The following is a 13,401-nucleotide window of genomic DNA, read 5'->3' as shown; positions in this document are numbered from 1 at the left end:
TCTTTATAATTGTTAAGACTTTGGCCCCAGGACAATTCTTTGGCCTCCCGAGAAGGTTCATAGTTTGATGTACGTTTATATCTAATATATAAACTATTGTTAAGGATCATTTTGAGAACTGCAATACTCAACATATGATAAGACTATAAAATCATCTTGTAAGAAAAGGGACTAATGATTATAAACATAAGAATATCCAGGGGAAAATGGATTTTATTTATACAGGATCTACATGTATTATTGTACATTGTCCAGATAGTTTGTATTATGACTCCATTAAGCTGATTTTATCATACCTATTGTTCCTCAGGTGAGCGATGTGGCCCATGGGCCTCTTGTTTCTTTTCTTTTGCCAAATAAGACAAAGTGCTTGAAGATTCAAGTAGTGTCATGATTAACCTTATAAGAATGACAGGTTCTTGTTTTAGTGCTAAACATTTGCCATCTTTGATCTTGTCATGAATGCACATGAAATGGACCTTCCCCAAAATATGTGTACATGTGCTTAATGCACAGTTGTATGTGTGTGTTATCATGCAGAGCCTGATTGAGTTTTGCTTGCGTTCATCAAGGGCCCTGGGGCCATAAAACTCCCTTTTCCACTGCATGCCCTGGGGCCATAAAACTCACTTTTCTACGACCTGGGCATGGACCATAAAACTTAGGCAATCTCACTTCTGATTTCAATCTCACTTTTCCACTATTAATTATGTTTGTAAAAGTGAGACTGAGAACAAAAGTGAACTTGTATAAGTTTTATGGCCCCCGGGCCAGACCTTGGGGCCATAGAACTCACTTTTCCACCACGTGCCCTGGGACCATAAAACTTAGCTCACTTTTGATCTTAGTCTCACTTTTCCACTAAATATTCTTTTTTAAAAATGAGACTGAGATCAAAAGTGAGCTGGTGCAAGATTCATGGCCCCAAGGTTTGTCCCCTTTTGTTGCTGAACTTGTATGAACAACCATTGCTGTGGCCATCTTGTTGACTTGCTGACAACCACCCCCCCCCCCCCCCCCCCCCCATTCCCATCCATTTACTCTGTATTGATCTGAATGTTGTGCGTATTTTGTGTTGCAGATCCCCTGGGCTCCGGTGACACAGGGATGGACATCAACAGCCATTTTACACCAATACGCAAAGCAGGTAGGTGTTTCTATGATGTCAATAGGGGATTGTCATAGGCAATGAACTATGGAAGACTAGAACAACCCATACTGAAGAACGTAGTTACCCATGTAAGACACTCCTCAGTGTTTTTAAGCAAGGATGTCAATTGGTACTGTCTGTTAGCAAAGATGGGCTATTGTCTCACCCAGACAGTCCAATCCTGCAACCATACACAAATAAGGAGCCCAGTTGGCGAGGACCTTGAGACCATAGACAAAGATGTTGCTGGAAAAATCTCCACTTTTTGGGGATACAGCTGTGCTTTAGGTTTTGTTTACAAGCAAATGCAATTCGGTTTCTTAGCAACTTTGCACAAAACAAGCATTACTAAGTCAATGTGTTCTGAGTTTCTTGCAAAAGACAAAAAAAACCAGAGTAAGGATTGGTTGAAATTCTTTTTTTTCCATATTGGGACCACCTGGCCTTCACCTTGCACTTAGATCAGTAAATCCACTACAGTCTACAAGACAGTGTCAAAGTTTTGTGTCTATTCCTCATGTTGAAAAAGTTATAATATCATAAGTCAGTGTACAAAAACTCAAAGAACAATCGACCACAATACTTTTATTGTAAACGCGATTTATTGTAAATCGCAATTTTCTGGTTCGCGATAATTTAATTTGGTTTACAGTGTTGAATGACAGTAACAGTTTGGTTAATGCTGTCCTGTTTGATGGGTGATGCTGGTATGATGTCACAGTGTATAATTGTAGGTATACCCTGTAGACACACAGGAAATATTGCCAGACTTTTAAATGGTTATAGAAGTATTAGACAGTTTGGTGTTAATCTGTTGGTCAGGCTTGCTCCCTTGACCTAATTACTTCTAAAACTTTTAACTAGGCTGAGTTAAAGATTGTAGCAACTACCTAGCTATCTGTAGCTGCTATGATATTGAACAATATCCTAGCTTAACAGTACCAAACATTTATTTATCTAACCTAGCAGATAGGGTAGCTGCTATGATCTTGAACGCAGCCCTGTTTAGGTCTGTATTAGAGGAAGTTTGGATCCTTGCATACATTACACTTGTTTTGATGGTTAGCCAGTTAGTCTCTGTGTGTCTCAATATTTTGAAAATACTAATAAGTACTTATATACAGGTTCTCTCATTTATAAGATAGTCAGCCAGTTTGTCTGTCTGTTTTTTTGTCTCGTTGATTTAATTAAAGGACCCTCATAATTAACCCCAAATGCTAATCAATTTTTCTGTTGTAATTGCGCACAGAAGAATTAAGGGGAAAGATGGGAAGCGTGCATTGTCTGTGGATTCAAATACATAGTACCTGTTGTTCAGAGGTGACGATTAAGTATTCATAGTTTTTGGCTTGTACCGTTCCGATCAGCGTCGATGTGTAGATGATATAGGAGTCACAGAGAGAGACCCCTGGACACCGAAGAACCATGAAATATTCATTACTGCCGCTAGAACTTGTTACAAAAGCATTAGAAGGATTCACTTCTTTTATTTCCTGATAAACCAATGCACGATGACAACAAGACATTAATATATTAATTAATTTTCAATTATGACACATGTTTTTGTTGCATTGAAAATTTTATCGTACTCTTTTTTCAGTGCATAGAATTTATAATTACAGAAAAAATGTGAACGATTTTCATTTTTGGTAAAAAGCATATTAGTTCCTTTTTCGACCTATTGGCATGCAAGTCTAATAAAGGTGAGGAGGAGATGGAAAATCTTTCGAAAAAAATTAAATCACGTAGAAATACGGCATGTTTTATATTTCTGTGTATTAATGAAAACAATTGTCATGGTTAAAATATTAAGTGGAATAATTATATGCCTCATAGCTTACTTCATTTTTTTATATTGTTCAAATTCTTCTTGTGCCTTTCTGCATGATGAAAAAAAAACAAGCATTACTTTGGATACTTTTTAAAAAATATATTCTGAATTAAAATTTAAATCTATTAATTTTATTTGATTGAGATTGATTTACTTCAGTAGCAGGATTAAAGTTCAATTTTGTTGTTGTATTTTGTCTTCGGCAGTGACAAATTCTTTACGTATTCTTCTACTGATACCTCCTAGTTTGTTTACACGGTGACGTGTAATCGGCAAAAGTCAACAATATCAACTTGACAATGTAAAAGCCACTACAAATGCGTATCGAATACGTCACTATCTGCTGAAAACTTTTTTAAAAAATAGAACAATTGCCGAAAAATGTTTGACAGTGGTTAACATAGCTGGGGTGTAGTGGTGAGGAATCAAGGAATTTTTTTGGTGTCAGCCAGGAGGGGGGGATTATTTATGTATTTGGAGGGGTGATGACGTGTTGGCCTATTGAGTGACTTGAGGTAGAAGTTGCCGATTGACAAACACATTCTCCCCATAGTACAAGTGTGTTATCTTTCGCTTGCACTTGTTCCCTTTATTCTTATCTTATCGTCTGCCTCAAGAGCATTAATATTAACAGTCATCAGAAAAATTACAAGGACAGGGCCATCAATCAGAGAAGAGGGTACTTGGGAGGGAGGCAATTATAAGAGCTGCTCAGAGAAAAAGGGGTTGAGGGTAGTACAAGATTATTTTGGCTGAAGAGGGGATGTTATATTGAAGAAAAATTTGATAGAGAGGAGAAATAAAAGGGTCAAAAAATAAATTTTGGGTTGGTAAAAAAATTGTTGGCTGAAGAAGGCATAAAACTGAGAGAGAGAGAGAGAGAGAGAGAGAGAGAGAGAGAGAGAGAGAGAGATCAGATGAAGAGAGGATTAAATGAAGGAAAAGTTTGGCCAGGCCATGCAGAGAATTTGAAGGAGGAGGAGAAAATAGAACTCTCTCCCCCCTCCTCCCCCCCCCCCAAAAAAAGATTCAAAAACTTTTAATAGGAAAAGCGTTTGAACATAAAATAGGATATAAAACACATAAAAGGTCAGTTGTACTAGTAGTGATCATGCAATGGCCACTGAGAGGTTAAGGAGTTCCTTGTGTTACATGGACAGATTGTCAATCAGAGAAATAGTGGTCACATAGCCCCTGTCAGAGGGTAGACCATTTGATGATTCGTTATTAATGTTAATGGGCCCCTGAAGGCATAATTATATTTGCACTCTTAGATGACCTTAAGCAAGGAGGAAGTTATTGCATATGGTCCATCACGAAAAAAATTTCAGAGATATGGCTTCAGTTTGAAAAGATGTAAACAAGGGAATGTTTTTGGAGAAGTTTGGTGATCCTTTGCACCAGAAAACATGTTATATAATTAGCAAAGTTATGGTTATATTTCTTTTAAAAAGTTGAAAACAACAATGATTGACACTCTATTTTCTTTGGGGGTTTTTTCAAAAAATTTTGTGCTTGGTAGAATCAGTTATACAGCAAAATTCTCACTCACTGATCCAGCATCAGATTTCACAGCTAACACTTAGCCTGATAAACCACCAAGCTAAAAAATTCTTAGCAGATTTTTTTTTTGACAAGAGAGATAACTGCTGTATGTTCTTGAATTCAAATTTACCGGTTTTTGAAATGAAGCTTTGATGCAGATCGTTGTTAGTCGACACATACAGCCCAGTGGATAATTTTTCATGAAATATGATTTTTAACTCAGCTTGTGCTCAGTGGTGGCTAGTTTAGAGGTGAATATTGAGTTATGACAGTAACTTAGTTATTTGAGAACAAGACTTGTATTCTTTAGTTGCATTATACAGTCAAGACATTCAAACAGTAATATTCCAATTGTGGCGTTTCATATAGAATGATGAAGGTGACAGGCATTGCAGCAAAAAAAATGCACAACCTGGCCATTAAATACAGGTTTTACGTAAATATTTTTCCTCTGCTTTGACAATTAACAGTTGAATCCATTGTTACAGACTCCGACGAGACTAAATTGTGATTAATTTTTCCTGCATGTGGTAAATAAATAAGAAAAGCTGAGCTGTTGCAGTGTGTGTCATCAAAGATTTCACTGTCAAGAGTTGGGATTATTACAGCGATGTTATTATCGCATCATTATATTTAGTCAGGTCAGTGTATTTATGTAGCCCCATGATTACGCATGTAGAAGTGTTTATAGGCTCGAAGTACAAGATTTGCGGTGGCCCTTACGTACGAGATGTAATTTCAAGTGCTACTATCGCCTCTCATTATTTGCTACAATGGAACATAGCTTCTCGATAACTACCTTGTAAGCGCTAGTGGGGGCTATGAGGGTTGCAGATTATTGTTATAAGATCAGTATTGTTAAGGAGACTGGATGGTCAACATATTACCCGTCAGATCGGCGTAAAAATTCTATAATTATGATATTTTTTACCATAAAGTATTTGTTAGTAAAGAAAAAATCCATGCATTTTTGGTTTGAAATTCTTTCTTTTTTTTTGGTGTGTATATCTTTATACTAAGCTCTTCTTTTTAAGGAGATAAATTTAGTCCATTCAGCCCTCTTAAGGACAGGAAAGCTATAATCGTTGTAGCCTCTGAACTTGAACATTTTGTTGATCAGGAAGCCAAAGCCGAGAGCTTTTAAAAATTGTTTGCCATTCTTGACACTGAGATATAAGGCGAAAAAAATTATGTCAAGGTGACATAATTTTTTCTATCTTATAGTTTTTCTCATTCAATAGCGTAATACCAGATGTATGTACAAGATTAATAAGATACATGTGATGAAAAATACATGCAAATGTATTGTAAACCTGAGAGTACTTGGTAAAAATTGAGTGGGGATTGGAATAGTTTATGCTCATACCTGTATAAATATATAGTAATTAATACTCCAATGCTCATGATTTATGCAGGATTCTCAGAATTCGATAAAAGCACGAAGAAATTGGGATTCCTATTTGATTTTGCGTGAAGGATGTGTGCATGTCTGCTATTGGTCGTCAAATGAAAATGATATAGATATCAATTTTTCAAGAATACTGTTGTAAAATCATTACTTGTTCTGATTCAGTTGTTGAATTTAATTTTAATTTCAATTTTCACTCTAAATGTGAATATTAAGGAGGCTGTGAGGTCCCGTCCCCGTCAGATCTACCTTAAGTTTGAGTATTTTCCTATATCATTATGGAGAGCTCTTCTTCTGAAGGAGATCAATACAGTATAAAAATGGCACACAACTATTGAGCCGTCTGAAGATTGTTGAATAATCATGAAGACTTCATCTTTGGAAATGATGGCTCAGTACACTAAAGTTTCGGAAGCAATCATTATCTGAATCGTTTTGCAATTACTTGTTTTTTGGGGGTAATAATGGATCAAATTTCACAAACATTTATTAATAAAGAAAAGACCCATTGCAATTTATGATATATAGAGTACATGTATTTTGAAACAATCAAGAAAAATGGATTTCTATTGAAGCACCTAAGGATCATTTAGTGTTTAATATCCGCAAAAAAAAAAAAAAATGAAGTCGAAGTGACAGCCTTTGAAGAAATTGAAAATTCTAAAATGTCACTGCTCGTATGTTGTCAAAATGTCAACTGTATAGCATGCCTGTGTATGGTACTATACAAGATAAAAATGATCCTCCATTTATCATCCTTTGTTGATAATAAGATCTTCATAGTTCATGTACAATGAGATGGGGTAAGATGGGGTATCTTTCCAATTGAAAGCCTCAATAATTTCAGTACCTAAATCTTTTTCATATGTTTTTTTTCTTCGATGAAAATTGTGGGTGGGTGGCTTGTATACATGATGAATAAATTAACCAGTCATCTTCTTGTTTGAATATTAATAGCCACCCACACCTGTGGGAGAAAATGTCAATCAATACGTGATTTCTCTGAATGTAGCCAAGAATGGGTGACCAATAGGGAATCAAGAGAAAGACTCCAACTCAACCCCAGCGAGTGAGTGATAGTTCTATACATTATAATGGTACTAGCATACAAGCTTCGACATTCTGTCAGCTAGCCATGGCCACAAAAATCTGAAAGGTTCCGTGTATGTCAGAAGTTTGACCTCTGTTACAACAGGCAATGAGTAAGTCCAAGTAATGATTAGCCATTATCAGTATGATAATTGTTAATGTTTTTTTTTTTTAATATGTGTAAACAAGATGTAGAGTTATCTGCCCTTGGTGCAGTTGTCTCCATTTACTATATGAGATTTTTTTGTTGGAGAAGTGGAAATTCCGAAAATGATATGTTTGGAGTATCAAATTTAAGTGCCTTAGTTCAGCACTGTTGAGTGCAAATTTTTTTGGGTGGTTATGACTTGCATTATTTATTAATTACTTCATGGTCTTAATGATGTGTTGTTTGCTGGAGTCGGTTGCAACTCGTATTTCAGTTATCATTTGATAAGAAGCTGTGTTTGGGTTTTTATTCTGTTCTGCAGTACATGTATAGTTTCTGTAAAGCTTTGATTTTGTAGGGAGAGATAGGCGATAAGTTTTATTGGCGCTTATTTTTTTACGAGATTCTGGATAAAGGAAAAGATATCAGGTCGAAAAAACAAGGCTAAAGCTGTGATATGCAGAAATTGTAAAAAAAGGAAGGAGAAGGCTCAATAAAATATGTACTTTGATATGTTCACTTGATTAATGTTCAATTTTTATGTGTGTGTGTGTGTGAGAGAGAGAGAGAGAGAGAGAGAGAGAGAGAGAGAAACTTTCAAACTCAGCTGATAGAGAGAAAGGTGGAGGGTGAATAAAAAAAAATTGAAGTACACAAACTAATGAAATGTGACCTCCAGGATGAAACTATCCATCCATTACTTTTGTTGATGTTTTTCTTTTTTCCCCAGACAGAATAACTTTTTTTATTTTCATTGTTGTCCTTGAAGAAGTTTTTAATAATTAAAGTAGCTCATGAATGTTGTTTGCCAATGGTCATAATTTGAATATCCGTATTACTTATCATTAAGGCCGTTAACAGCTGTGTATATGAATGCTCAGCACGTAAGCTTTTTCACTCGTCTGGTCACGGATCACCAAACATGACCGAGTTTTGAATGTGGCTGTTTAAATACCACACTGCATTTATAATAATGTGGATATATACACTCTACGCAGAGAAGTGGAGCATGTATTGCGTAAGAAACAACGGCACACTTGTAATCGCCAATCAAGCGCTCGTACTTGAAGTGATCTACTGCAGGTCCGCAGACTGTGGTCTCATTCTATGTGAGAGGGTGAAGCAGAAAAACGAAACTCCCATCAAAACTGAATCTGACGGTATTCAAAGGAATTTGAAACTTTTTAATTTTTTTTTTTTTTGACTTTGTGATGCTTTTTCTCTCATATCTGTGAGTGCAAGAAAACGTGCATTGAGCTGTCTGGAAACAGTTCCAGATTTTTTGTGTGATTTTTTTTCCCCTCTCCCTCTCTCTCTCTCAAAAGAGAGGGGAGTGTGAGAAGGTGTTTGGATTTTTTAAATTATTTGTTTTGAAATTCTCCTCGTTGTGTTTTTGTGGAACGCTTACTAGGATAACAACACCACAGTGTCAATATGCTCCATTTTAATCCGAGGCTTTTTCTGGGTAAGTGTTAGTTTAACAGGTAATATTTTTATAAAAATGGCAGTGTTTTGAATGATGAGCTTGCTTGTAAATACAAACAGGTCTTTGGAATGCTTCTCCAATCTTTCACTTAAAAAATAAATAAATATGGGGGGGGGGGGGGAGGGAATTATTACAAGATTGAAAAATATCTTTTCAAAAACTTGAAAATATTTTTTGAAAATCTAATAACATTTGATGCATCCTTAATGTAAATGATTTATGGGAATGTGAGACTTTTGTGATAATAGATAAGAAATGTTGTTTTTAAGTGTTTTACCTTGAACAGGATAAAGATCAAGTCTTCCTCATCTTCAGCTCTTAAAAACATTTTACATAATAGCTCCTTTTATTGTCCAAAAAAAAAGAATGTTCAATTTCCATAGGGTGATATTAATATTGTGACAACTGAGCTTATAGCCTTAGACATTTTAGATATGCGATATGTTTAGAAAATACTTGTCAGTGATCTTTCTACATGTAAATAATGTTTACCATTATTTTATATTTATCAGCATGATATGTTAAGAATTTTGAAAGGTAATTTTTGAGTAAAGGACGGTGTAGTAAAATTATGTAAAAGTTATTTCGATACATTGGACTTCATGTTCATGTCAAATAGTGTATTGATCAGGCAAACACCGTTTTGGGTTCGATGAATGCGAACCAAAAATGGAGATAAATTTACATAAGCTTGCCTCTTTATTATTAGAACTGGTAAACAAATTGTTAAGTAATGTGTGTGTGCTGTGGGAGGGGATAAAATGTTGATATAAATATAGAATTCAACCTTTAGTGTGAGAGAGAGAGAGAGAGAGAGAGAGAGAGAGAGAGAGAGAGAGAGAGAGAGAGAGAGAGAGAGAGAGATTGAGATTATATAACAACTTTGTATGGTTCACTATCTACCATTATGTTACCATTATGTTAATATGGTGTCTTTATTTGAACAACCAATATTTATTATTTTGATCCTTTGATCGACCCCTAGTATTTGAACAACATGGGCAGTCAGACTGTCCTTTTGTTTTTCTATTTGCATGCTATTCTCTTCACGTGCCACCAACTATTTATCAATTTTTTTTTCTTTTATTCCATGCATATAAACCTGTCAAAACTGTCATTTTATGAACATCTGTGTAAAATATAGTGTGAATTAGTATTGTTTTCCGCTAACAAAAGTCGACAGAGGAGAGATCATCAAGAAAGATCCCACAGCAAGAAAAATGTAACATGCACTGAATCATCACATTTGGGTTTGTAACAGGGAGACCCACTTTTTGCATTGTTATTTGTCAATTTTAGATAGTTATGAGGATGACTTGTATGTCTTCGCTATGAGGATCTGCGTCATTATTTGTCATTTTTGGATAGTTATGAGGATGACTTGTGTGTCTTCGCTATGAGGATCTGCACAGATGCCCCACACACGTCCAGTTTTTTTTACCTTGTGTTATATTGGTGGTCATCTGGTCAAGCTGTCTTAATTTTTTTTACCCTCGTAAAAAATATATAGTGACCTGAAGATGAACTCGGAATTATTACACCTCAAGAATGTGAACTGAATCCAAGAAAGTGAATACCATAGGTTTTATTTCCACTTAACTCAGTAAGGTGTAGAAATGTTACTTTTTTTGTTCACAGATTAAGCATGAGGGCTGATTGTTTAATGATAAAATCAAACAGATGCAATTTTTTTTCCCTTTCATATTTGGAAATGTGTTCAAAAACCAACTTTCCCACATCCTTAAAAAAATTCTACATGTACCGGTACATGCTTGCGTCACTTAGTAAGATGACTTATGTTGAAGTTTACATACACTTCAGTCAGATTAGGTGCTGTTTCATACAAAGTTTTGATTATGTTACTCACTATATGACAATTAAAAAATATTTAACCCCTCAAAGATGGATTTGACTAGGCATTACTTTATCAGGCGATGGTTTACTGGAGTGAGCTTATCCCTGGTTGGTCCGTTATTATTTGTACGAATTATAAAAGTACATGTTTCAAAATATGAAGGGGAAAATACCAAACGAACTATGGGAAGTTGATGAGCAATGATTGTTGTGGGGTTTTTGATAGATGTCTTCCAGAGGATGTTAAGAACTGGTTTTTGTGGTCATGATCTATAGTACATATTTTTGATTTTCTAGAAACAGATGGCATAAATGATTCGTATGTATGCACGTATTTGTTAAAAAAAAAACCAAAAAACCACGGGATTATACATCAAGGATCAATTAATATGCAAATGTCCTTAATTTTTATTTTATAGCATGATATGGTATGATACATTGAAGTTGGTGAAATATTTCTAGAAGGCCCTCGTAAATCAGCGAAGGGGCCATGGGAAATAATAAGGAACAGTGAATTCGAGATGTCACTTGTTTGCTCGAAAAGTGAATATTATGTAAATGTTATCCTACGTTGCACGGCATTGCGTGACCACAGTTTGAACTGGACCTTACGCAAGGTTTTTTTTTCTGATGGTTTTGTTTTTGATTTTTTGATTTGATTTTTTTCTTTTGATTGACAATCTGGTTTTAGCTGGTCCCAAAAAAAATTTTAAGCAGATAAAATTTAGTAATTAAAAAGAAAAAAATGCAGTTGTAAAATTTGTTTTGATTCTTTAAATGATTAAAAGACCTGTCCCCCGTCCCCCCCCCCCCCCCCCCCCCCCCCCCCCCACCTTAAATCTTAAATGTCAGAATGAATTTGGTTGAATTTAAACAAGTCTTAAAAAGACTACATGGTCATGGCCTTTCTTGTTAGAGTGGGGAATTTTTCACTGTATAAAAGGTTTTAACAATGTGGTATTTGTCACCGATTGTGATATACGCAAATATCAATCAGGGTTACCATGAAAATGTTCTGCTGTGCATGTATATTTGCATTAAATTGGGAAAGTTAATGTCCTTAGGAAGGAATGCTCTGACAAAAAAGAATGGCAATAAATCTTCTTCTTCTTTTTTTTTTTAAAGAAATCATCAATACCCATGAATTAAGAAACAGAATATTTGAAGTGCAGTTCTGATTAAAATTCATGAATGCAAACAAATTATAACCCTGTTCTTTGTCAATACATGTAAAATATTGAGATCTTAGTATTTTGGAAGTTGACCTTTGGTTGGGGGGGGGGGGGGGGAGGGGGGAGGGGGTGTCAACAGTTTGACCATAGGAATCTCTTTACATATTATATATGTATATTTATTTTGACATATAATTAATATACCAAAGTTGAGAAACCTTTGTAGATTGGTATGCTTTTATAGGATATATTATGACAGAGCATTCTCAGATTTCCAGGTCAGCTTGTTAATGGAGAATTTTATGTTTTTCCTAAGAAATTATTTATGTACATTATTAGCAGAAAAAAAGCCTCTGAGCACCACCATATAAGGAGAGTGTAAAAATTAAGGCATGTTTTTCCTCCAATCAGATAAAGAGCTGATAAATCTTTTAATGAAGGTTACTTGTGCATGATGACAATGTACGGCAGCTGAAAGATTGAGTGAATTGAGGTAGAAATTTTTCCGTTTGATAATTATCAGAAAGACAAATACATGGGTATATATGGATGGCATCAATTAGGTGGAGTTGAAAATGGGAATAAATAGAATTAGGTTGTTGGAAATGAGAGAAAGAGAGAGAGATGGCAAGAGAGAAAATAATGGAAATCACTGCATGATGGCATCAAAGAGAGGCTATGGAAAAAAGGGATAAGAAGCAAATAGGATAGAGAGAATAGGCAAATGCGGAAAAAGATGTAAGACACTTGTTGGCAACAGAGAGGGTGTGGAAATAGGAATAAGAACCAAAAGAGAGAGAGGTGGGGATATAGAGAAGCTGTGTTGAAAAGGGATAAGAATCAAATAGGATAGAGAGAAAAGGCAAAAGAGAAAAAAGAATCAAATATGATGGTGAGGGAGGGAGTGAGTTGAAGAAGAAATGGTACAAAGCAAATATGTTAAATTTGTTTTTAAATTTCTGTATGTGTGTCCAAAGTTTACCAAGAATTGATCAGGAATTAGCTCTCCCCTTCGGACTTGTTGACCTTGGCTTTCATAAAGATTTCCCTTTCACTGGGCTTGTTTACCATTCACCATAAGTTGATGACCCATTGCTCCACAGCTAAGCATTAGGTACCTGCTTTTGTCGATGTAACCCCTTTTGTTTGCGTCTGTCAAACAGTTGTTATGTATTTGTAAAATGCCCTGTTTTCCTACTTTTAACCGAGTCACGTTTCTCACAGGGATCTGTTCTTGGTAGTATTCAAATGCGTGTGTGTGTACGTTCAAGTAAATATTTTGAAACTTTCATCAGTTGGGGAATAGAGATCCAATAGGTCGAATGTGGAATCGACAACTAATTATCTGGAATATCGTGGTGGTTCATTTTAAAAGCAGGGCAAATACGTCATTACCGATAAGAATGCCTGCTTTCGACATTTAGACACATGTATATATTTGTAAGAAATGACATTTGACAATGAAAAAAAATGCGGAATTATATGCAGGCGCATTAAAAAAAAAGTACAATTTTTTTTTCTTTGATTAGCATTCAAGGCAAGTTGTCAGATACACCTTGAAGTTAAATAATATAATTATGAAGAAAAATCGTGATTTGCGCGTGTTTTTTGTTGGAAGAAATACACACTAACTACTTATGCATCTAATTAGCTGTACTGGAATATGTTGACAGACTTTTAATCACAGGTGTTGATCCAGACCACTTGTTATGCCGTGA

The 13,401-nt window shown here is 35.3% G+C and overlaps 1 protein-coding gene across 15 annotated transcripts in view; it reads left to right on the top strand.

Moving 5' to 3' along the window:
• LOC105342879 (histone deacetylase 4) overlaps positions 1–13,401 on the top strand; it is an 80,867-nt gene that overhangs the window by 43,200 nt on the left and 24,266 nt on the right. For 11 of the 15 annotated variants that reach the window (XM_011449956.4, XM_066072848.1, XM_011449957.4 and 8 more), the window contains one exon: positions 1,082–1,147. The exons of 2 other annotated variants lie outside the window; for them this stretch is intronic. In XM_011449956.4, coding sequence (XP_011448258.1) covers positions 1,082–1,147 — 66 coding nt within the window. Of the gene's footprint in view, positions 1–1,081; positions 1,148–6,994; positions 7,137–8,168; positions 8,637–13,401 lie in introns of those variants that run through there. 2 more of the 15 variants (XM_011449965.4, XM_011449964.4) reach the window with 2 other exon arrangements.

This window comes from Magallana gigas, chromosome 10 (genome assembly GCF_963853765.1).
Source record: "Magallana gigas chromosome 10, xbMagGiga1.1, whole genome shotgun sequence".
NCBI lineage: Eukaryota > Metazoa > Mollusca > Bivalvia > Ostreida > Ostreidae > Magallana > Magallana gigas.
Note: the sequence above shows the minus strand (reverse complement) of the source record. Positions and strands in the feature narration are given on the sequence as shown.